The 26,699-nt window shown below is 34.8% G+C and overlaps 1 protein-coding gene across 1 annotated transcript; it reads right to left on the bottom strand.

Annotated features, from left to right (window-relative positions):
* Positions 1 to 3,622: 3,622 nt before the first annotated feature.
* LOC130976900 (protein FAR1-RELATED SEQUENCE 11-like) lies at positions 3,623 to 4,972 on the bottom strand. Its single transcript, XM_057901855.1, has 2 exons — positions 4,598 to 4,972; positions 3,623 to 4,430 (listed from the first exon to the last, which is right to left on the bottom strand). Exons 1-2 carry the CDS (start codon positions 4,850 to 4,852, stop codon positions 4,203 to 4,205), a joined length of 483 nt encoding a protein of 160 aa, XP_057757838.1. The 5' UTR covers positions 4,853 to 4,972; the 3' UTR covers positions 3,623 to 4,202.
* Between the last annotated feature and the right edge of the window lie 21,727 nt (positions 4,973 to 26,699).

The raw sequence follows: 26,699 nt of genomic DNA, 5'->3' as shown, positions 1-26,699 counted from the left end.
TTAGTGCCGATCCTGCCAAAAATCTGGAGAGGGCTGCAAGTCGGCCATTGAGCTGTTGAACTTCTCTCAAACAAGTCGGGCTTTTCATTTCTAGGATGGCTCTGCATTTATCGGGATTGGCCTCAATCCCCTTTTGTGTTAGCATGAACCCTAGAAATTTTCCTGCCTCGACCGCGAAGGCGCACTTTGCAGGATTTAGCCTCATCCCATGCAACCTTATAGTGTCAAAGACTTGTGAGAGGTCGGTTAAGAGGTCGACTTCTTCCTTGGTTTTTCCTAACATGTCGTCGACGTATACTTCCATCAAGCTCCCTAGGTGGGGAGAAAACACTTTATTCATCAATCTTTGATATGTGGCTCCCGCATTCTTTAATCCGAATGGCATGACCACGTAGCAGTAGTTGGCTCTGGGTGTGATGAATGATGTTTTCTCCTGGTCGGGTTCGTACATCGGGATTTGGTTATATCCCGAGTAAGCGTCCATGAATGACAAGTATTGGTACCCCGATCTGGAATCTACCAGGGCATCAATACTTGGTAAGGGATAAGGGTCCTTAGGACATGCCTTATTCAAGTCGGTATAGTCGACGCACATTCTCCATTTGCCATTCTGTTTTTTGACTAGCACCACATTGGCTAGCCATGTTGGATACTTGACCTCTCTAATAAAGCCGGCTTCCAAGAGGGCCTGTACTTGTTCTTCCACTATTAGAGCTCGTTCCGGGCCGAGTTTGCGTCTTCTTTGTTGTACAGGTCGGGATCCCGGGTAAACCGAGAGCCTGTGGGACATGAGCTCGGGATCAATCCCGGGCATGTCGGAAGCCTTCCATGCGAAGAGGTCGGAATTAGCTCTCAGGAGTTCAGTCAACCTTTGTTTTAGGGTTTCTCCTAGGTTGGCTCCTATGTAAGTGTTTTTTCCTTCCTCTTTGCCGACTTGTACCTCCTCGGTTTTTCCTCCCGGTTGTGGTCGCAGCTCTTCTCTGGCCCTTGTGCCGCCGAGCTCTATGGTGTGGACTTCTTTGCCCTTTCCTCTCAAATTTAGGCTTTCATTGTAGCATTTTCTTGCCAATTTTTGGTCTCCCCTCACCGTTGCTATTCCCGCTGGGGTCGGGAATTTTATGCAAAGGTGGGGAGTGGATACCACTGCCCCGAGGCGATTAAGGGTAGTTCTGCCGATTAAGGCATTATAGGCTGACCCTTCATCAATGACTATGAAGTCTATGCTCAGAGTCCTTGATTTTTCCCCTCTTCCAAAAGTGGTGTGAAGGGGCAAGAATCCCAGTGGCTTTATTGGCGTATCCCCCAATCCATATAAGGTGTCGGGGTAGGCTCTCAACTCTTTTTCATCTAACCCTAGCTTGTCGAAGGCGGGCTTGAAAAGGATGTCCGGCGAGCTTCCTTGGTCTACTAGGGTTCTGTGGAGATGGGCATTGGCTAGGATCATAGTTATCACCACGGGATCATCATGCCCGGGAATTATCCCTTGCCCATCTTCTTTTGTGAACGAAATGGTGGGCAGGTCGGGTGACTCTTCCCCGACTTGATAGACTCTCTTAAGATGTCTTTTGCGAGAGGATTTAGTGAGCCCTCCTCCCGCAAATCCTCCTGAGATCATATGAATATGTCTCTCTGGAGTCTGTGGTGGTGGATCTCTTCTATCCATATCATCTCGCTTTCTCTTTCCGTGGCCGTCCGACCTTTCTATGAGATATCTGTCAAGCCGACCTTCCCTGGCCAGCTTTTCTATCACATTCTTAAGGTCGTAACAGTCGTTAGTGGAGTGACCATATATCTTATGGTACTCGCAGTAATCGCTGCAACTTCCCCCTTTTTTATTTTTAATAGGTCTGGGGGGTGGCAGCCTTTCAGTGTGGCAAATCTCTCTGTATACATCCACTATAGAAGTTTTTAGAGGAGTATAAGAGTGATATTTCCTGGGCCTCTCGAGACCGAGTTCTTCCTTTTTCTTGGCTTCCCTTTCCCTCTCCTTAGATGAGGGAGGGGGTCCAGGTCGCCAACTCAGGTCTCTTAACTTTGCATTCTCTTCCATATTGATGTACTTTTCAGCCCTTTCTTGTACATCACTTAGAGAAACGGGGTGTCTTTTAGATATGGACTGCGAGAAGGGACCTTCTCTAAGTCCATTGACTAACCCCATTATGACTGCCTCTGTGGGCAGGTCTTGGATTTCCAGACATGCTTTATTGAACCTTTCCATATAGGCTCGTAAAGACTCTCCGACCTCCTGTTTTATTCCCAGGAGGCTCGGTGCATGTTTCACCTTATCTTTCTGAATTGAGAACCTCATCAAAAACTTCTTTGAGAGGTCTTCAAAGCTAGTGATGGATCTCGGGGGGAGGCTATCGAACCACTTCATCGCCGCTTTTGACAAAGTGGTCGGAAAAGCTTTGCATCGAGTAGCGTCGGAGGCATCGGCTAGATACATCCGACTTTTGAAGTTGCTTAAGTGATGCTTTGGATCCGTGGTCCCATCGTAGAGATCCATATCAGGGCTTTTAAAGTTTCTCGGAACCTTTGCCCTCATTATGTCCTCGCTGAAAGGATCCTCTCCACCCGGGAATTGATCTTCTTGGTCGTCGCGGGAGTTATGACCCTTGAGGGAGGATTCTAGCTGTAAGAGTTTTCTTTCTAACTCTTTTCGCCGTTCCATCTCCTCTTTGAGGTACCTTTCAGTTTCCTTCTGCTCCTCCCGCTCTTGCTCCAGTTGTTCTAGGCGGCTGTGGACTAACCCCATTAGTTCAGTTATGTGGGATGGTCCACCTTTTTCCGATTCTCGCTCGTCTGAGGGGTTTGCCTTCGGGTTTTTTACCCCAGAGGTGCCCTCTCTATGCTGATCATTAACTTCTTGGTGGAGGGTTAAATCCACATTGTCGTTACCTGCGTTCAGATTCTCTTCTTCGGAATCCGTTTCCGCGTGGACTTTCTCGTGGGATCTATCCGCCATCGATGGATGATCTCTCGGGTCCCCGGCAACGGCGCCAATGTTACGGTGGGTAACCGGAGATAAATGAGATGGATGGCGTTGAGTGGCCCAAGTGTATGAAGGAGGAGAACTCCGGATGGATCTGCAACTCGGGGGGCTCCGTCCGACTTGCGCGCGTGAATGAATGGGGGGTGGTACCTGCAAAGACACTCCGATGCCTAAGTTAGCAAGAGTGTGAGCAGGTCTAGAGAGTATTGGGCTTAGAGATACCTGAGGAGTGTCAGGGTACTTATAGTGGTGAGCCAATAACCACCGTTGGAGTAGTGCCATATCTTTAGGATATTAACCGTCCCATTATCTTAGGGAGGTTAAGATATGGCTTTAGGAAGTGGTTAGAGAGATTTTAGGGGCGGTTACTCATTTGAATGAGTGTTTATCTGCCAGCTAATCTCATATCCGACTTCTTCATACTAAGTCGTGGTTGACACTGACTTCTTAGGTGGAGGTCGGTGCTTTGGTAGGCTTAATCCTTCGGATAGGCCTTTCATTTGGCCACCTGGGCCTTTGATATTGGGCCAGGGTATGAACAGGAAGTATCCTCAACACACTACAATATTCACTTTCATTATCTATTATCCAACCAAACAGATAGCTCAGGGCACTTATTGTAATCTTGAGCAAAATCATAAACATTTCATGGATTTGAGAAGACAATGATGTAAAAAATGATACAAGAAAAATCATATCAATGTACATGTAAATTAGCCATTTCAAACGCATGCTGAAAGTGTTTTGGCAATTTTCCCTTCAAAACTTACTGTTCTGCCATTCTCTGCTTTGCAACTCTTTTCAAACTAGCATATTATGTAATCATGTATATAAAAACCAACACTTCTAACTAACTGGTCGGCGATGCAGTCATGTTCATTAGGACTCCATCGGTGTCCGGCAGATTTCTGACCTCATTGAGAATCCTGGTAAGTTCTTTTGTCAGTTCACTTCGAGCCGTTCCTTTGTAATCGAGGATTCTGAAAATAAAGTTTCAGCTAGGGACTGGTACTCTTGAAACCACTCCCCATCAGTAATTTGATTGTTGTGATCATCATCAATTAGTAAAGTACATTCCCGTCTCCATCTGCTTAAATAGTATTTGTCAGCCAGCTGAAAGTAATTCTTTAAGATGAACACACGAAGAGCATGTCTGCGGATTCAAATTCCTTGCAAGAGCAGTGAATTTGTTCGTCTTCGGCCAACCATATTACAAGCCGTTCTCCATCCATACTTTTGAAATGCCGCACAATATATGATCCATTGGCCATCTCAGATGCAGCATATTGCATGGCCAGCAATAACTCTTGCTGCAAAGCATTAAAAGCAAAAGGCGTGAGGATACTCCGTGCATGCTCTTCAACAGGTATGCAAGTTTCAGATGCATATAGTGAGTCTCCTGATGCGCTTGATGTTGGATGTTCGCAGAAATGCCAATCTGCAACAATTTGAAATCTCACACCAATCTCACATCATTAAATCATCATTGATGGCTACTAATCACAAAAGTTGCTGCCCCTAATATTGCTCTAATTATATAATTGGGACAGTAAACAATGCTAGTGAGAGCATAGGAGGCAAATTACTTCTTACTAGTATACATACCTGCTCGAAAAAGCTACGCAAACAAGTTTGTGCAGCGAAGATCCCTTTCAGAAAAGCATCTATTGATTTTGAGTAAGCTATTGTAGCCATTCGAGCTAGAAAGTAACCTCTCACATAGGATTGTGCCCAGGATGCTCGAACAGAATACAGTAAACCAATGTGTTTATCTGAACCAAATCCAAACACAGAAATCATGTCTCTCCACTGTAGTTCAAACTCCTCGGTATTCTCAATTTGAATGAATGCATCAAACATGGATTTAAATTCTGCATAGCGTGGCCCAACATGAAGAGAAAACCAACTTGGTACCTTGTATAGAATATTCCATGGTGGAATGACATGTTTAGTTCCTGGATATTCGCTTCTAATGGCATCTTTAAGCCTGGGGTCAAGATCAGTTAGAATTGTTTGTGGACATCTTCCGTTCATGAATCGGACAAAAGTCAGTATCGAGGGATAATCATCATAAGAGGATAATTATAAAGGCAGAAGTAAAATCTTATAGAGTATGCTAGTAGTAAACTTGCAATGCCCATGAGAAGGACTGAGGAGTTTCATCCTGCAACAAAACAGAACCGAGAAAGATGGTTCTGCCACAGCTATCAATACCAAACCACACTCCAAATAAACTACATCCCCAAACATAGCATTTGCATTAACAGAGTCACCATATGAGCAAGCTACATAGCACTATTTTTAATTTTTTATTTTGGTAAAATGGGATTCACAAGATACAAAACAGCACTATACTTAGAATAATATATACAAAATGAAAATATACGGGGCAAGTTGTAATTTCAAAATGTTATAGAATTTATAATCTAATTTTTCCATTTTTTTTTCGCTATCTGTGCTAACTGCTAGGAATACTTTTAACGTGGATCCACTCACTTTCTTCTATGATAATAGAATTTAATTTTAGTATAATTATTTTATACAACTATTTAATTATATTTATTCATTTAGATAATTATTTACATATCAATTGTTAAAAATAATTTTTTTTGTTAATATATATACACATTATAAATATTATTTATTTTGATGACTTTATGTCTTATAATTTATTATCACTAACTCTCAACGTATATTTTCTCTAAACACACATTCTTACCAAATCTTAATTAAACTAAGCCAGCTAAATTTTAGATAATTAAACACCACACAACAAAATTATAATTATAAAATATAACCAAAAAAACTCACAAAATTTAAATAACAAGTCACCATTTTATTAATTTTAAATAACAATAATTACAAATAAAATACAATTATAATTAAAATACAAAAAATTTAAAATGCTAACTTTCAGAACATGCTATGCGCAATCATTCAAGACTTGTTATGCCAAAACATTCAAGACCTGTTACGCACAATCATTCAAGACTTGTTATGCACAGACATTCAAGACTTGTTATGCCCAGACATTCAAGACCTGTTACGCTCAATCAGGGCAGATTTTCTTTTTTTTTTATACAATAGGACACTAATTGAATATGGAGAGACTATACCATTTGAGTTATTATTCATCGCCAATCAAGCCAGATTTCAACCAAATAATAATATTACTATAAAATTATTTGTCTGCCATTAATTTTACTGAAAAAAATATTTTTAATAATTTTTTTAATTTTTTAGTATTTTTAACAAATTTTTAACAGTAAAAAGAAAAATACTTAAAAAAATAGAAAATAACTCTTTTTAGAAGTTACCATTTATATTTTTTAAAAAGGTTTTTATTTTTTACATAATAAATAAAAAAATATTTTTATATTATTGTACTTAAACATGATAAATAAATTATTTTTATTTTTCTAACAATTTTTTTAAAAAAATAATTCAAATTTTTTTTAAATCTTAGAATATTTATTATATTATAATTTTATTTTAATAAATTAGAACTTTTATGGTTTGAATATTTTTTAGCCTTCTATTTTAAATATTTTTTAGCCTTCTATTTTAAATATTTTTTTTAAACTTAAAGGTAATTTTAGTTTTTTTTTTTTCATTATAAAATTTTTAAAAGAAAGAGAGTTGGGAGGATATAAAAAGTTTATTGGCTTCAAATATAGAGAAAATTTGTATAAATCATAATTTATTGAGATGAATTTATAGGTGGAAATAAAAAGTAATGTAATAGTTTATCATGATCCATAATATTTTAATGAATGGTTAGTTGCTAATTTATCATGTAGAAGTTGTTATCATTTAAAATGCATTAATAGTTTTGTCATTTAACTTACATTCTATTATTATTATTATTATTATTATTATTATTATTATTATTATTATTATTATTATTATTATTATTATGTAAAAGTAAAACCTTGTATTGACTTTTGTTCTAATTGTTTTCACTTCTCAAAAAAAAATGTTACGACTAGAAGACAATTGAGAAAATAATTCTTTGTTTGTGTTAGATTCATGATTTTACTACATGATGTTGATATTTTAATTTCTTCATTATTTAAAGCTAAGTATTGAGATTAGTTGCTGACAAGTGTAAAATGATATAGACAATCTTCAGTGCTGCAAATATAATAATAATACAATTAGAGATGGAATACTCTTCCTTAGGCTTATTACAAAGTGCTCCATTAATAAGAAAAGGGATTCATCCAACTTGACAATACAAGAAATCATATATGTTATTTTTCAAAAGAAAGAAAAAGAAAAAAAAACGAACAATAATAATAGTCATTAAAACGAGTGTGCATTGCTTTTTATTTTGTCCTATCTAAATTGAAATATTTTTTTTTTATTTTATTAGAAGTTGAATAAAAGATGAACTAAAACGTAATAAATTTAATTAATGTTTTAATATAAAATTTTATAGTCATCGATCTTTTTACGTATAATTTTAAATAAGAAATAAATTATAATTAATAGATAAATAATATATATAGATTATAATTTATTTATATATAAAACTATTTATTATATTTATATTATTATTTAAATCAATTCGTGAGTTTAAGTTCGGATCGTAAATTTTTGATGATCTGAATTTGAATTTTGGGGTTAATTTAGCTTAATTTATTCTCATCTTTAATTTCAAATAAAATGTGTAAAGACTTTATAAACAGTGACGGATCCAGAAAATTTTGATAGTGGGGTAAAATATATATAATATAATAAAAAAATTTTAATAAAAATATTATGTGCACATAAAAATTAATTATCAAATTATTTATTAATCGTTATATATTTATATATAAATATATGTATTTTTAATTTGTATTTTTTTTAATATGTATACATGTGATTATTTTTTATGTACATATAATATGATTAGTCTTTAAAATATATAATTTACAAATTAAAACACTAAAATAGTAATTTAAATGATAACATATAATTTAAAATTTTATTATTTAGGTTTTATATTTTAAAAAAATTGAGTAATCTTTTTCTTAATAATACAATCGAAATATCTCTCTTTTTATATAGAATAATGCTACATATTCAAGTTTTTTTGTTAACTAATTTCAACTAAATTAGTCTAAGATAACAAAAATCAGTTATGACTAGCATTATTTAAAGTCTTATTGTTTAATTTGATTAGACTTAGTTCATAAAAAGACTTGAATGTGTAGTATTATACTCTTATATATATATATATATATATATATATATATATATATATATATATATACTTATTTAGAAATTTACTTCTCATACAATTACAAGCCAATTTTTATTGAAATTCATAGTTAAAAAAGTTCTTTCAATTAATGCAGTTGTTACTTGTTACCGAAAATAAATTAAAACAAATATAAAAAAAGATAAATAATACTCTTTCAGGTCGATTTCTAAGAAAAAAAACACAAATTTTATTTAAATTGAAAATTGATCATTCTAACGATATCTAATATAAAATTCTTAAATTAACTATGAAGTACCAAAAATTGAGTAAAAAATTATTATGGAGTCAAATTTAATAATTTAGTGGGGGCAAATAAATTTTATTATCATATACCACTCAAAAAAATTTCAAATTGTAGTGGGTCGCTTGCCTCTACACTTATACATGTGCATCCGGCCCTATTTATAAATGATTATAAGTGATTGATTCGATAAGAATCATTATATATATTTATTTTTCTACATAAATATACTAAATAATGAGAATCTACTATTATAGTTTAGTGGTTATGTCATTTTTTACTAAATTTTGGTAATTGGTTAGATCTTAAAATTTTTATTTTCTTACTAAATGGTGATGATTGGTTTAGCGTAATTCATATTATTAAATTTTGGTACTATTATGGATCTTTATGATAAATTTAGTACCCAACCACTTATCACAATTTATCTAAAAAAAATTTTAAGACGGGATGGATCTAAAATTTTAGGAGAAAAAAATCAAAAATGAAAATTTTTTACAATTAAATATAATATTATATGTTTAATAATATATAATCATGATTAGTATTTTTTTAATTAAAAGATATTAATAAATTTTTGTCAAATAAAAAAGTTATCTTTATTTTTATAAGATATAAAGATATTTATTTTTTATTTTTTGTTAATTAATATGTTTTATTAAGTATTTGATAGAGTATGTAAAATATACTCATTTAATGAACTTACTTAATATCTAATAAATAATCATTTTAATATTATAAAAAAATTTTAAAGTAGAAAATAAAATTATTTTTAGATCAAACAAATTCGATCAATTATAATATTTATATATTAAAAACATAAAAAAAATAAAAATTATATAAATAAAAATGTATGCTCACAACAGTACAAAATATGAATAGAAATTAAAAAAATTTGTGGGTGTGGATAAAAAAATGGTTATAATACCATACTTTATGTTTTATTAAATTAATTATCTTTTTCAGTTTTTGTATTTATTTTGCAAAAGTAATTACACTTGTTTAATATTATATTTCGAAAAAGAATATTGGCTCCAATAATTCTATCTCCATTTATCAAAATAACTGAAAATGTCTCAAAAAAAGTAGGCATACACTTTATAAAAAGTTTACACCCCTCTTTATCTCTAAAGTTAGGATGTCCTAACCAACAGACAGTTATTCCATCTCTATTATTCAATAGATGTAAATGAGTCAAATTACTTATTTCTTGATCTATTAGTGAACTATCTCTCCAGCAATTATGAAAGATGTTCCACTAGAAATATTCTTTTATTGCTTCGACTCATATTCCCTAAAAAGTGGATCCCGCTCTAATAGCTCCAAATAAATTAAATACATGCATTAAAATACGAAGGCTTCTTATTCTACAACAACGAAAGTACTTTTTCACTTTTTCATATACTAGGAGATTTCACTTGAAAAGGAGAATGTTCCATACTAATGGACTCGGATACATAACCATAACTATGGGTTCTAATGCACGAGATTTTGCAGCAGTTATCAACGAGGTCCTATCGATTAGTATTATAAAAAAAATTCATTATAGACACTAATATAATTAGATCTGTTCTTCATAGACAAACTTGGGATTTGCAATCCCAGGTAAGATCAATTCAAGATCATGAGATCTTTTTCTATCAGATAGAAAGGGTTATTTCAAAAAATGCACTTCTAAGTAATTGCTCCAACTAAAAAGATGAAATAAATTTTCATTATCTCGATTAAAGTAATAAGCCCAATATTGGTATATTAGGAGCTCATTACTTGAACTAGTCTATGTGTTTTTCGAATGAATTTTTTAATTGTTGGGAGGGTTGTCTAAAAGCAATATATAAAGTATACTCAAAAAAACTTACAAATAAACTAGATATAGAGAATTTTATTTTTTTTATTTTAAGAAATTAATGTAATATTGAAGTGTATACAAATTATTTATGTAAATTATCTTAAATATATAAATTAATGTAATATTGAATTTTTTTATTTGCATTTCTTTGTTTTTCAAGAAACTAAAGAATTACTCAAGAAAAAGCAATATATCAGGATAACCCACTTAATTGGAATCACTGAAGTCAAGGATTTGAATTTCTGTTTCTCTTAGAAAAAAGAGTCTTTTTGTCGTCGTAACACACGCTTAGCAGCTTGAAGATGAGAGTCAGTAAGAAATCATAAATTGACTTAATTATTGAATGGCATATATAATGTCTGGTCGTATAGTGGTGAAATAGATAAGTCGCCCAAGCAAACAGCAATAAAAAAAGGATCAGATAACAGAAGACTATTGTCTTGATATAGTCACGTGGCACTATCCATTGAAACAGAGGCAGGTTTAGCACCTAATAAACCATAATTCTCCAAAAGATCAAGATAATATTTTCTCTAACATAAGCAAATTTTCTTTGCTGATCGAGCAATCTCAATACCCAAAAAATATTTTAATAGGTTCAAGTCTGTAACTCAGAAGTATTGGTGCAAAATAGAATTAATGACAACAAGTTCAGAAATGGAATTACCAGTGAGAATGATGTCTTTAACATAGATTAAGAGGATAGAAATTTGAACACCAGTGAATTTAACAAATGGAGTATAATAAGATAATATCTGCTAATATCTATGAGATAGCAAAAGATGAGAAAGCTTGTCATACCACATACAACTAGATTGTCGTAAACCATACAATGACTTCAGTAACTTGCAATACTGATTCGGTCGAGGAAATGTAAATATGGGTGGCAGAATCATGTAAACATCTTTAGAAAGATCCCCATGTAAAAAAGCATTATTGATATCCAACTGATGTATGGACCAATGCTTCATAGAGGCCAATGCCAAAGCCAATCTGATAGTGGCAGGTTTGACAACAGGAGAAAAGGTTTCTAAAAAATCAACACATTCAATTTGAGTGAATCCTTTAGCCATAAGGCGTGCCTTATATCGATCAACTGAACCATATCAGGCTTGCGTTTGATGTGATAGACCCATTTACAGCCAACTGATTTAACATCTGCAGGACAATCAACAAGATGCCAAATTTTATTCAACTCAAGAGCATCCAGGTCACCTTTCATAGCACTACATCAATTAGAGTGTTGATTGACGTCTTTAACGGACTTTGGCTCAACATTAAAATGTAGAGATAAAAGAAACTTATTATGTGATGATGAAAGAGAAGAAAAAGACATGAGTGAAAATAAAGGATACTCACACTTTAAGGGAGAGAGATTTGTGGAGTGATGCGTGAGTATCTTGTCTATCTTTTTCTAGTGAATTTGCATCTAATTTGTTGAGTTTAATTAAGAATTAATTATATTTTAGCTACTATGGATGCTATTTTGAGTTTTGTGCGATTTTATTTATTTTAGGTAGCATTCGGATGGATTTGATGAAGTTTCTGCAGAAAAAGAGAAGAAGACAAGGAGATGGCAACGAGGAACGACGCGCACGCGTGCTTGACGCGTGCGCGTGATCTGGAAGCATTCATGGCGACGCGTACGTGTGACTGACGCGTACACGTGATTTGAAGATTTGCTCAGAGACGCGTCCGCGTGACTCGCACAAAAGACCATCGACGCGTTCGCGTGGACGATGCGTACGCGTGACATTCGCCACGTGCAGAAAATGCAGAAAAATGCTGGGGGAGATTTTCGAGCTGTTTTGACCCATTTTCCAGCCCAGAAAACACATATTAGAAGCTGCAAAATGAATATTTCAAGTGGTCCCCACCTATCAGCTGAAGACTTGTTAATTAATTCGAATTTAAATTCAAATCTTATCTTTTAGGAAAAGATATTATCTTAATTTTAGATATTAGATTTTAAAAATTAATTAGGATTAGTTATAAATAGGGGAGACTTCTCTTCTATTGAACACAATTCCATTAGGGGGATTCCATTAGGAAATTCTATACAAATTTACATTCTACATTCCATGAGCAACTAAACCTCCACTGTTAAGGTTAGGAGCTCTGTCTATTTGTATGAATTTATTCGTTTGATCTTTCTAATTTAATCCATGTTTAGATTTATATTTCAATAATTGTTTTCACTCTTTATTTTATGAATATGGGTGGAACGGAAGTATGACCCATGTTTTAATTGAGTTCTTGTAAAACTTGGAAAAGCTCTTTACTTGAACAACAGCTTGAAAACATATTATACTGAATTTCTAATTGTTTGTATTTAATGGGATACGTGACATATAATCCCCTTATTTGTGGATAATTAGGATTCTTTTGGCATATAAACTAGAAATTGATCATCACCCTCTAATTGGAATTAATTGACCAAGAAATTGGCAGTTAATGAATTTTAGAGGAGACTAGGAAGGTCTAAGGAATTAGGGTCTAGTCACATACAGTTTGCCATGAAGTTAAATCTTGCATGATTAAAATAGTTAGTAAGAAAAATAAATCCGGAAAAATAGATAACTCTGAAACCTTAATTGTTTTCTCCATATTTTCTTCCCAATTTAATTACTTGCCTTCCTTCAATATTCTTTATATTGTTTAGTGTTTTTTATATTGCATCCAAATACTATTTTCTGCTTGCCTAACTACGCCTATCAAATACTATTGTTGCTTAATCCATCAATCCTCGTGGGATCGACCCTTACTCACGTAAGGTATTACTTGGTACGACCCGGTGCACTTGCCGATTAGTAAGTGTGGGTTGTAAAATCCACACCAAATTTTTGGCGTCGTTGACGGGGATTGATTGTGATTAACAACTATTAATTATTTGATTGCTTAGATTAAGCGTTTTAGTTTTAATTTGATTAAAAAAAAATTTGCTTTAAATTTAAAAAAAAAGAGATAGTTTTCTTTACGGTATTTTTCTTTTTTTTTATTTTTACTTTACGTTAATATTTTTTCCTTTTCCTTTACGTTATTTTATTTTTCCTTTTTCGTTTAACCCCACTGTCCCCCTGTCCCCTATTTCGTTTTAATTTTTTTTCTCTTTTATTACTTAATTTTCAAAAAAAAAATTTATTTTAATTAAATTTTAATTTTTAAAAAAAATAAAATAAAAAATATTTTGATTTATTTTATTAAAAAAATTTTCTGAAATTAAGTTTGGTGTTTCCTAGTAGTTTTATTTTAATTCTGAGAATTCTGTTCTTTCTTCCTTACTTTCCTGTTTACCACATGGTGCGTTTAATCCTGTTTAGTGTTTTGTGATAAAGAAAAGTAATGGAGAAAGATCACGTGGGTTACTACTCACACCTAAGTAGTGATTCATATTATAGTGGATGGAGGAATTATCCAAATTTTGGTTGGCAAATTCAAAATTAAAGAAACTTCAATGCTCCATGTTCCAACTATCAAGAGCCACCACCTCCATATTCACACCACGAACCACCATCTCCGTATTCATACCAAGAACCACCACCTTTCTATCCATATCAAGAACCATCATCCTTCTACCCATATCAAGAGCCACCATCTTCCTATTCATCTCAAATACCATCAGATCTTGAGCTCCTCATGAAAGAATGCCTACATGATATAAAGACAAGTGTTAAAAATGTAGAGAAATATGTGCAGACAATAATCAAGAACCAAGAAGAGGAGCAAGCAAATTCCTTCTCAAGAGATATAATACAAGATCCTATAGAAGAAAGTGAGGAAATCAATCAAAGGAGTTCATACTCGAGTGAACTAGAGAACTTTCCATCCTCACACATGGAAGAAAAAGAAGATGCAAAAACAAAGAAGGAAGAAGCACCCACAAAGGAGGAAGATACACAACCTCCCATGCCCTTGGTAAGCAATGAAGAAGAGATTGAATTAGAAAACAGCTACCAAGAGAAAGAGCTTGAAATTGAGGAAGCTTGCAAAAAGGTGGAAGAATTCAAAGAAGAACACAAGGGAATGGAGCTTGCAAGACCTCTCCCAAAGCCATCACCATCCAATACAACATTCAAGTGGGTAAAATTCCTATCCTTAATCTTCACCTTCCCACTTGAATATGGGCTACTAGAGACGGATGGTCAACTTAGAGCTCTTTGTGGCATTAAGAGTAAGATGAAGATGGTTAGTGGTAAGAGTTGTCAAGCAAGGTTCAATATGGTTGCATGCTCCAAATTGAAGTGCAAGGATTGGTGTAAATCTCAATTGAATGGGTCTAGAAGGTTGTTTGGATGTCTCTATGAGAATTCAGATTGCTTGCCATCCGGTGAGAACAATGGTGATACACAAGAAGACGGGTGTAAAAGCAAGATTTGGGACCCGAGAATTCATTCCCACAACCAACACCCATTGGGCCTTGTCACTTGCTTCAACTTGCTCAAAGGCGTTATGCGCCAAGTTTGGGATCCCGGTAGCCATTGGAATTACAAACATTGGTGGAGATTCCTGGATCAGTACAAGCATAAGCCACCATGACAAGGAGCTCACCACATGTCCAACTTAAGAACTTTAACTAAAAGTGCTTGGTGGGAGACAACCCACCGTGGTATGATCGTTCCTTTTCGTATCCTTAGTTATTTTTCGTAGTAGTAGTTTTCTTACTTATTTGATTATATTAAGTTCTTACTAATTTTCTGATCATGCAGCCATCTTAGGACAGGAGCCAGATAATAAAAAAAAATGTGCACACGACGCGTGAGCGTCGCTGACGCGTACACGTCGGTCTTGTGTGCGTGAAAAATAAAATTTGACAGAGAGTTGAGCAGGAATGGCGTTGGAACGAAGCCTTTCGCACAAACGATCCCACGCGTTCGCGTACCCCACGCATGCGCGTCGTTTGTAATTTTCGCCATTCACGTGGGCGCGTCACTGACGCGGACGCGTGACCTGCGAAATCGACGTAAAAGAGTGTTTGGGCAGAGAGTTGTGCTGCCTTGGGGTAAGAAGTGTGCTAAAAGCACAAAATTGATCACGCGGACTCGTGACCGACGCATCCGCGTCAATTGCACATATGGCCATCCACGCATTCGCGTGCATGACGCGAACGCGTCGTATTAAAATTTGGCTCCCAAGCCATGCGAACAGAAAGTCGCGCGGGCACGCGGCTGGCTTTGCGCGAATCACACAAAACCCAGGACACGCGGATGCGTGCCTGACACTTCCGCGTCATTTGGAAAATATCGCGACCCACGCGAACGCGTGCTGCACGCGTTCGCGTTGCTTGCGCCACACTAGTTCGCTGCCCAGTTTTCTTTCTCCTCTCTCCCAATTCTAATCCTCTCTTGTTCTTTTATCCTTTTATTTTTCTTTCCTCTTAATATTTATCTTTTCTATTTTCAGTTCTTATTTGCTTGAGGACAAGCAAACCTTTAAGTTTGGTATTGACGCTTCGCTTAAGGGTTTTCTATTTATTCCTATGGCACCAAAAGGGAGGCGAATCATCTTCACTGAGTAGCACAACCTGAAGAATAAAACGACCGCTAGGATAACTAAGGTGTTGAGTTCCTTTCATTTTTATTCCTCCCCTCTTTTTCTATATTATGTTCCAGTTTTCTGCTATTTTTGCTTTGTTTGTTGCATGATCCTTTATTAGTTAGAATTCTAGGACTAGTTTAATTTTCTTTTAATTGCTTTAATTCTGAAAAGATGTTTCATGTACCACCTCACTGAACTTGAATCTAAAAAGAAAAGTAAAGAAGTGATGTATTGCATGAGAAATTGAGTTAATTTTAAAAGTAGTCTTATTTACTTAAATGTGGTGGTATTTTCTATAATTCTGAATGCATGACATGAACAGTGCATATTTTTTATAGTGAAGTTTATGAATGTTAAAATTGTTGGCTCTTGAAAGAATGATGAAAAAAGAGAAATGTTATTGATAATCTGAAAAATCATAAACTTGATTCCTGAAGTAAGAAAAAGCAGTGAAAAACACAAAGTTTGCAAAAAAAATGAAAAAAAAGAATAAGAAAAAGCAAGTAGAAAAAGCCAATAACCCTTTAAATTAAAAGGCAAAGGGTAAAAAGGATCCAAGGCTTTGAGCATTAATGGATAAGAGGGCCCAAAGGAATAAAACCCTGGCCTAGGCGGCTAAATTAAGCTGTCCTTAACCTTGTGCTTGTGGCGTGAAGGTGTCAAGTGAAAAGCTTGAGACTGAGCGGTTAAAGTCGTGATCCAAAGCAAAAAGAGTGTGTTTAAGAACTCTGGACACCTCTAACTGGGGACTCTAGCAAAGCTGAGTCACAATCTGAAAAGGTTCACCCAGTTATGTGTCTGTAGCATTTATGTATCCGGTGGTAATACTGGAAAACAAAATGCTTAGGGTCACGGCCAAGACTCATAAAGTAGCTGTGTTCAAGAATCAACATACTGAACTAGGAGAATCAATAACACTATCTGAATTCTGAGTTCCTATGGATGCCAATCATTCTGAACTTCAAAGGATAAAGTGAAATGCCAAAACTATTCAAGATTACAGTTATAAACCCCACTATAAAAAGAGACATGAGCTTAATCGAACTCTCATTCTCATGCAAATTCACATCCTAAACTTATATTAGTTTTGGTTGCTTGGGGACAAGCAACAGTTTAAGTTTGGTGTTGTGATGCGTGAGCATCTTGTCTATCTTTTCCTAGTGAATTTGCATTTAATTTATTGAGTTTAATTAAGAATTAATTATATTTTAGGCACTATTGATGCTATTTTGAGTTTTGTGCAATTTTATTTATTTTAGGTAGCATTCGGATGGATTTGATGAAGTTTCTGCAGAAAAAGAGAAGAAGACAAGGAGATGGCAGCGAGGAGCAACGCGTACGCGTGCCTGACGCGTGCGCGTGATCTGGAAGCATTCATGGCGATGCGTACGCGTGATTTGAAGATTTGCTCAGAGACGCGTCCGCGTGACTCACAAAAAAGACCATCGACGCGTCCGCGTAGATGACGCGTACGCGTGACATGCGCCACGTGCAGAAAATGCAGAAAAATGCTGGGAGAGATTTTTGGGCTGTTTTGACCCAGTTTTCAGCCCAGAAAACACATATTAGAAGCTGCAAAATGGATAAATCAAATGGTCCCCACCTATCAGCTGAAGACTTGTTAATTAATTCGAATTTAAATTCAAATATCATTTTTAGGAAAAGATATTATCTTAATTTTAGATATTAGATTTAAAAATTAATTAGGATTAGTTATAAATAGGGGAGACTTTTCTTCTATTGAACACAATTCCATTAGGGGGATTCCATTAGGAAATTCTATACAAATTTACATTCTACATTCTATGAGTAACTAAACCTCCACTGTTAAGGTTAGGAGCTCTGTCTATTTATATGGATTTATTCGTTTGATCTTTCTAATTTAATCCATGTTTAGATTTATATTTCAATAATTGTTTTCGCTATTTATTTTATGAATATGGGTGGAACAGAAGTATGACCCATGTTCTAATTGAGTTCTTGTAAAACTTGGAAAAGCTCTTTACTTGAATAACAGCTTGAAAACATATTATACTGAATTTCTAATTGTTTGTATTTAACGGGATACGTGACATATAATCCCCTTATTTGTGGATAATTAGGATTCTTTTGGCATATAAACTAGAAATTGATCATCACCCTCTAATTGGAATTAATTGACCAAGGAATTAGCAGTTAATGAATTTTAGAGGAGACTAGGAAGGTCTAAGGAATTAGGGTCTAGTCACATACAGTTTGCCATGAAGTTAAATCTTGCATGATTAAAATAGTTAGCAAGAAAAATAAATCCGAAAAAATAGATAACTCTGAAACCTTAACTGTTTTCTCCTTATTTTCTTCCCAATTTAATTACTTGCCTTCCTTCAATGTTCTTTATATTGTTTAATGTTTTTTTATATTGCATCCAAATACTATTTTCTGCTTGCCTAACTACGCCTATTAAACACTATTGTTGCTTAATCCATCAATCCTCGTGGGATCGACCCTTACTCACGTAAGGTATTACTTGGTACGACCCGGTGCACTTGCCGGTTAGTAAGTGTGGGTTGTAAAATCCGCACCATGGAGGTGATTAAAGAAATAAGTTGAAGGTCGGTGAGATCAATCAAAATTATGAGGATGGATTTGCTCATGTGATAAAAAAGTGACGTGAGATAAGGAAGTGACGGTGGACTAGTGTCTATTACAGAAGGAGAAGAGAGTGTATAACTTGAAATAGAATCAGTGGTCATGAGTTCAAGTTAGTTATGACAGGCTTGTTGAAGATAATAAAGAATTAGATGGAAGTGGGTTAGTGGGTGGACTAATAAAAATGAAGTGTGGGTCAATAGGAATAGGTTCTGGTCTAATAGGAAGACTAACTAAATTTTGTTTGTGAGAAAGTGTGTTTGGTAATGCTGGATAGAGGGCGTATAGAATTGGATATTTTTTGTGACTAAGATCAAGATCATTTCATAAAAGTCACATTTCTAAATATTTCAATCCTTTTATCTTTTAAAACATAAACAATATATCCTTTAAAATCACGCTGAAATCAATAAACACTGTCTTTTTTACTTTTGGATTAAATTTTGATCTATTTACCATTAGGGTAGAAATAAAATATAAGTATCTAAAAATTTTAAGATCATGATAATTTGGTGGATGATTAAATTAAAATTTCAAATGGTTTTTTAAAATTAATTACAGATGATAGAACTCTATTAAGTAAATAAATAGCATGATTAACAATATAAGACTAAAAAGATGATGGTAAATTAGATTGAAATATAAGAGCACAAATTATATTTAAAATATGTTGATGCTTGTGTTCTATCCTTCCATTTTGTTCAGGAGTTTCAACACAACTACGTTGATGAATAATGTCCTTTGAAGCATAAAAATCATGTAATATAAAATAAATTATGGTCCATTATCGGAACGAACAATTTTGACTTTAGAGTTAAATTGTGTTTCAACTAAATTAATAAAATTCTTTTTATATGATTTTATACTTCTCCTTTTGATTTTAATAAAACAACCCATATAAAGCGACTAAAATCATCAATAATAGTTAAAAATATTTATGATTATGAATAAATTTTTTATCAAAACCGACCCAAAATATCAAAATTTGCATGAACTTTATTAAAGTTTTGAGAAAATGAGAGTTTTCTTTGCTTAGAAAGATGACAAATGTCACAAGTCTCATCATGATGCATAGAAATAAAAAAAATATTTATATGTAGATGATTGAGTATAAATTAGTAAAAGTCTAAATTGATTTGAAAGATTGATTTTTTTATTGAAAGAGTAGTTATTTCTGTTTTTTTTTAATTTAGATAATGAGTTTTAATCTTTTTAAGAAGTGCCATGAGAGAAGAGTGTTGAGCGGATGAAAGGAGAGACCATGATGAAGTTGTTGGTGTGTCCTTTCTTCTTGATCTTGGATAGAGTTGTGCATCAAAGAAGTGCAATGGAACACCAATGACATTAATGGAAGAACGACTCTTGTTATGAAATTTCAGCCTACTTGCAGGTGGCATGGGTAGCCGGCGGGTAGCCATGCTTGGCATAACATACATCAATGGTGTGACCGCCGCAGTCACAGTACAAACATAGCTTTGAGAGGAAAAAAAGCTTGAGAATTAGGATTGATAGTTTTAGTCATGGATATCAGCAGAACTCATAAGAAATTCTAATATCATAATAAAACTATGAAAGAATAAGAAAACTGATGGTTTTCAGTGGCTAAGAGAAGGGGGGTTGAATCTTAGCCCCCTCCCCCCTTTTTTTTTGCTTAGTAACACTTGCTGATCTTTGAAACAACTTCTGGAGACTTTTTGATTTTTGTCTCGTCCCTAACCACGAAACTTTTTATTTTGTCTCGTCACTTGACACGAGATATTTTTCGGTTTTATCTCCTATGCAGCAGAAACAGAAATGGAGTAGAGAGGATAGAAAATTATACCAAGATATATCCTGGTTCAGCTGCTAAGTGTAGTACAGCCTACATCCAGTCTCCATCACAACAATGATAGAATTTCACTATAATCTTCTTGATTACAGACTGTAAAGTGCTAACCCAGCTTACAAGGAAATTCCCACAGAATCATGAAACACAATACAGATGTTCAAAGGAACTCTAAGGACATCTATGGCTTTTTCTTTTAATTTTGCACTCTTTGCCTTTTTCCGCTCTATGGCTTTTTCATACAAACCTCACTGTTTGTCTTTTTCCATGAGACTCAAGACATGACAAAATTAAACAGAAAAATTACAAAACAGAATACATTGAAGGAGAAGAAAATCTACTAGTTTAGGTAGCTCTGAGACTTCTATGCTTCGCACTCTCACTACTAGCTCCTTACTCCTTGCTTCAAGTCGTGGCCGTTCTCCCTTTTTTATAGAAGGGAAAAGCCTCCACAGTTGAAACCAAAAACCAAGCTAACTTCTTCCTCCTTCATGCAAACCGGTTCGGCCAGAAAAAAAGAGAGGATAACCCATGCAAAACCGAACATGAAATTACCTCTAGTCCTTCCTTGGTCATCAATCTTCATCAATCCGAGCGCTCTATCCTTGGCTTGCTCTCCAAGATGAATTTTTGCCCTTGATGCTTCATGATGATAATAGCTTCATCTGCTCTAATCTCTGCCTCATCCATCACGTAACCACCTTAGCTACTTCCTGTAGTGGTTGAGCAGAATCAGAGACAAGCCATCCCTCCAAGGATCTTCACCTTGCTGGCCGAATCTTCTTCAACCATTTTTGGTATGGAGAAGCCAAGATCTCATCACAAAATCTTACCATAAGTGATAAGAATCCCAGCCACTATATTTTTTATGTTTTCTTGCCATCATTGTGATGGTCTTTAGACGTGCTTCTTCTTTTCTATGGTAGCTTGATGTAGCTTCCATGGTTGCTGAGTGATATGACCGAAAGAGAAGAAGAAAGAGTAGAGAAAGAAGAAAGAGAAAAGAAAAGCAAAGCTATGAGTGTTATCACAAATAAATTAATTAGGTGCAATTCTCCATGCTTTGTGTAGTAGCGTGTAAGCTACCTTAATTGCCATCAAATCACTTTGACCTTTTCTCTTTCATATTTCCAAGGACTGCAATAACTTTACTTGATAAAATTTGAATTCCACCACATGTTAAAGAAAGAAGTCCGTTGGAAGCATGCAGCCAAGAGTCAATGAATTAGATTTTCATTATTTTAACCATTGTGCCCCAATTCCATTTTTCTTTCGGTCCAAGCATGAAAAACAATTTGGGCTTATGATAATGTTTGAATTCTGTCCCAAATAATCACAAATTGCTTCAGCCACATAATATAGAAAACATTAAACAAGGCTGATTGGTTTTAAGCATATTGGGCTTGCAATAATTCTTCTTTTCTGTTCGTCCCAATAAGAAAACCTGCATCACAAAATTATTAATTAACATATGTTAATTGAAAATCAAATTAATAATTTTGTAATTAATATAATTAATAATGTTTAGTCATCACAAATATTAATTTAGAGTTTTCCAAACTCATCAATCTCCCCCTTGATGACAAACATTATTAAAATTGAAATGGAAAGAAATTAGAGTAAAGAGTACTCCCTTTGAAGATTTGTATTTCTCTCCCTTTCAAATTGTTACATGGCTCCCCCTTAATATATGTCATTTTACCAAGGGAAGCTTTATACCTGTAACCTTTAAAATCAAGCTTGAGGCAACTTTGTTATTCAAAATATAAAAATTTTGAAATGTTGAATGCTTGATTTATGAGCAGAATTGGATGATAATCAAAACTCATTTGTTATCAATAATTTAATTTTCTGCTCAAACACATACAAAAAGATTTTGTACAAAAATTTATGCAACCTGAAACTGTTTTTAAATGATTAAAAATATTTTCCAATTAACAAATCAGAGCAAGGTAATTATAGCAAGCAAAAATATTTCTAATCAAGTTTGATCCTTTCAAACCATAGCAATTTTCAAACTTCATGTTTATTTTACAGTTTAAAGGAACTGCCAAAGAAAATCAACAATCATTTTATCAAGGTAAGTAAATTGTATCATCAACATAGTAAACATTTTACCAAGATAAAATTACAAGCTTCAAGGCATCAAGCATCAACTCAAAATAGCAAGCATCAAGATAGAGCATTATCAAACACATAATCATAACAAAATATTGAAACTTAAAACGAGGGAGGTCATGAATCCCAAGGATTTCATCCCTGTTTTGTCAATTTCAATTTTCAGCATTTTCTCCCCCTTTTGGCATCAAGGGGCACCTGCAAAAGATGTCATATAAACAGAATATGTAAAATATATCCAAAATGTCAAGAGTGTTTCACAGTGTCATGTGTCTAGAGTGCCAAAATAAACTACCACAGTCTAAGATTTAGCCTAAATATGCCAAATATCAACAAACACAAAGAGAAACAGTAACTAATCATCAAACAGGTGAAACTCAGAATCTTCAGCCTCTTCTCCACTAGCAGCATCCAACTCCTCTTCAAGGATTTCCAGCATCAGCCAACTTAGAAGGTACGTCAGCCCTACTTTATAGGTTGCTGCATATAACACTTTCCTTTTATGCCCTTGCCTGTAGCTCATCCTCCCTTAATGACTGAAACCTTATTCTCAACAGCTTCATTGGTTAAATCAACTTCAAAATACTCAAAAATACTGGTGAGAAACATGCCATATGGAAGACTAGCTCTTTTATTGCTCTTTACAGATTTCCACATATGCCTTATCATAAGATGTGCAAATGAAATTTGAGAGGAAGTAACAAGAGCAAAAAGGACAAGAAAGTCAGAAACTGTTACCTAGTGGCATGAACCGCTTTGTGGCATGAGAATATGAGATATGAGTTTGTAAAGAAGAATTGTCTTATCTGGACCAAGTTCCTTGAGAGTTGGAGTCGAGCCATCCATTTTAGAGAGACTTTCGCAAGTTAAATTTAAGGCCATTTGGTAAGTGATCCCAACCTGTAAGTCCCATTTCTTAGACATATACGCCCTTGGCCCTTCTTCTTTGTAGCCTAGAGCCATCCCAAGGGTTGCAGTATCAAGGATTATGTGAACTTTCTTCACATAGGAGTGAATGGTGCCATCAATCAGTCGCATGTTGGCATAGAACTCACGAACCAGACTGGGATAAACCGGTTTTTGGATGTGAAGCAGTGGTTTCCATTGGAGATTTTCAAACAAAGAAGAGACATTGATCCCTTTGTTGGTGAGAGAGTCAAGATTGACTAGGTAAGTGAGGGCAGAGATGGCACTTTTCCAGAACTTCATTGTGGAATTCATAGGAAGCGCAAGAATCAAACCTAGATGGATCATAGTGAGAATGTGATTTGTGGAACTTTTTCTTGAAATTCCATGACTCTAAGTTTGCTGGCTCCTTGGTGTTATTTAAGGGAAACCCTTTGGACTTCTGAGCGCTGCGTCCGTGAGTGGTTTTCTTTGGTGAGTGAGGCGGTGATGGAATGGAAGAAGTGTGTGATTCTTCTTCTACTTCAATGCTTGGCTCTTTGTTCTTCCCACTTTTTCTTTTTCTTGAACTTTTCTGAGCAATCACCTTGGTGCGCATGGTTTCAGTCTGTTTGGTTGGAAGTGAGGGAGAGGATGAAGAAGTAGAATGGATATGTATATGGGTATGAGTTTGGGGAGTGGAAGGTTTTTGAGAGAGACGAATTCTTTCACTCTTTCTAGGTGCAGTTTTCTTTTTCATGATAATGAGAATGAACGGGTAGAAGATGAAGGGATGAATGGAACTGAATTGAGTGAGAGAGGAGGGAGGTTAGAGACGCAATAAATGCTGAGTGGAAAGAGAATATGAGGGAGTTAATGCACAAGGTGGGTGGTTAATGACCAGGGTGGTTTTCATTTATTTGAAATAAATTGAAAAAGTGGTTTCCTTGAATCAAGGGATTAGTTGAAAGGAAGGATTTGATTTGACACCATACTCTTCCAACAAGATTTGATGAGACAACAAAGAGATTGTGATTTTTAATAAAATGAGGAACTAACAAAATGGTCAGGGTGGGGTCAAAGAGATTTAGTGGGGCCCATAAGAATTTATTTCTGCGCAGTCTCCCCCTTGATCAAGGCCCATTCCATACGTTCTGATTTTTATCTCCTGCTTTCCCATGAGATAAATCTGAACAGAATCAAAATTTCACAAGTTATCAATAAAACTCAAATCTATCATTCCCAAGCTTTTTCTTAATGAACAGAATCTGTCTTCACAGAGGGTTTGGTAAAAATGTCAGCAAGTTGGTCTTCAGATTTTACAAATTGAATATCAATAGTACCCTTTTGCACATATTCTCTAATAAAATGATATTTGATTTCAATGTGCTTTGTTCTTGAGTGCAAAATAGGATTTTTTGAGATATTTATAGCACTCATGTTATCACAAAACAAGGGTATACTATTGATCTTTAATTTGTAATCTTTCAACTGTGTTTTTAGCCAAATTAATTGTGAATAACAAGCAGATGCGGAAATATATTCTGCTTCAGCTGTGGATAGAGCCACTGTGGCTTGTTTTTTGCTTGACCACATGTTGAGTGAGCTTCCAAGGAAGCAACACATGCCGGAGGTGCTCCTTCTATCCACTATATCTCCCGCACAATCTACCATAAGCCATAATCACTAGTTCCCTTAATGTATCTAATGATGCGCTTAACGGCTGAAAGATGGGATTCCTTTGGGTGAGATTGAAACTTTGAGCATACACCCACACTTTGAACAATGTCCAGTCTAGAGGATGTAAGATACATGAGTGATCCTATCATACCTATATACCTTGTTTCATCCACATCTTTCCCATTATCATCTTTTTCAAGTTTAGTGTTTGGATGCATTGGAGTTCCCATTGGTTTGGAATTTTCTAGGCCAAATTTCTTAATTAATTATTTAGCATACTTTCCTTGGTGAATAAAATTACCACTAGGAGTTTGTTTAATTTGGAGGCCAAGAAAGAAAGTTAGCTCTCCCATTAAGCTCATTTCAAACTCACTAGTCATGAGTTTTCCAAACTCTTCACACAAGGACTCATTGGCCGATCCAAACACAATATCATCCACATAAACTTAAACTAGAAGAATATCATCATTAGATGATTTAATGAATAAAGTTGTGTCAGTGGTACCCCTTTGAAATTGATTTTTCAATAAGAAGGCACTAAGCCTTTCATACCAAGCTCTTGGAGCTTGCCTAAGACCATAAAGAGCCTTAGTTAATTTGAAAACATGATTTGGAAATTCTTTATGTTCAAAACCAGGGGATTGTGCCACATACACTTCTCTATCAATAAAGCCATTAAGAAAAGCACATTTAACATCCATTTGAAACATTTTAAAACCCTTATGGGCAGCATAGGCAAGAAGCAACCTAATTGCTTCCATTCTAGCTACCTGAGCAAAAGACTCATCAAAATCTATACCCTCTTCTTGATCGTAACCTTGGGCTACTAATCTAGCCTTGTTACGAACAACTTGTCCATCCTCACCAAGTTTATTTTTAAAAACCCACTTAGTACCCGTTACCTTCTTACCATTCGGATGAAGTACTAGTGTCCAAACCTCATTCTTGTCGAATTGAGCAAGCTCTTCTTGCATGACTTTGACCCATGATGGATCTTCAAGAGCTTGTTTGACATTGTTGGGCTCCATTTGTGACAAGAGTGCAAAGTTTCTTGGTTCGGATTGTCTTTTGGTTGAGGATCTTGTTGTTACTCCTTGAGAGGGATCACCAATGATGAAGTCATGAGGATAACCCCTCATGGACTTCTATTCTCTATGCTTCCTTTATGGTGTTGAGCTTTGATGAGTTTCTGTTGGTCTCACTGTCTCAGTTTCTCGTGCTGGCTCAGGAGACAAAATGGAAATGTTTCCTCCAATTTGACGAGACAAAACTGGACTGGCAGATTCTTCAATTTGGACAGACTTGGGATTTTCTTTACTTGTTCCAACTTCTTCACAATCTGAATCATTATCTATCACAATACTGGGAATTACATTAGAATCACAAAAAGTAACATGTATGGATTCCTCTATGGTTCTATGTTCTTTGAGATAAATCCTATAGGCCTTGCTAGTGGTAGAGTATCCAACAAATATTCCTTCATAAGATTTTGGATCAAATTTGCCAAAATTTTCTTTGTTGTTAAGCACAAAACATTTGCATCCAAAAATATGAAAGTACTTAAGATTTGGAGGGGTTCCTTTCCATAGCTCATAAGGAGTTTTCTTTAACCCTTTTCTAATGATGGTCCTATTCAAAATATAACAAGCTGTATTTACAGCTTCACCCCATAGAAACTTTGGAACCTCATTCTCA

The sequence above is a fragment of the Arachis stenosperma genome, chromosome 4 (genome assembly GCF_014773155.1).
Source record: "Arachis stenosperma cultivar V10309 chromosome 4, arast.V10309.gnm1.PFL2, whole genome shotgun sequence".
Taxonomy (NCBI): domain Eukaryota; kingdom Viridiplantae; phylum Streptophyta; class Magnoliopsida; order Fabales; family Fabaceae; genus Arachis; species Arachis stenosperma.
This window is presented reverse-complemented; position numbering and strand designations above follow the sequence as displayed.

Bases quoted from the DNA above. Each gene is read 5' to 3' on its own strand.
- LOC130976900 (XM_057901855.1), bottom strand. From the start codon at position 4,852: ATGTTTGATGCATTCATTCAAATTGAGAATACCGAGGAGTTTGAACTA. The intron at 4,431-4,597 runs GTATGTATACTA...AAATTGTTGCAG, and splicing joins TGCGTAGCTTTTTCGAGCAG to ATTGGCATTTCTGCGAACAT.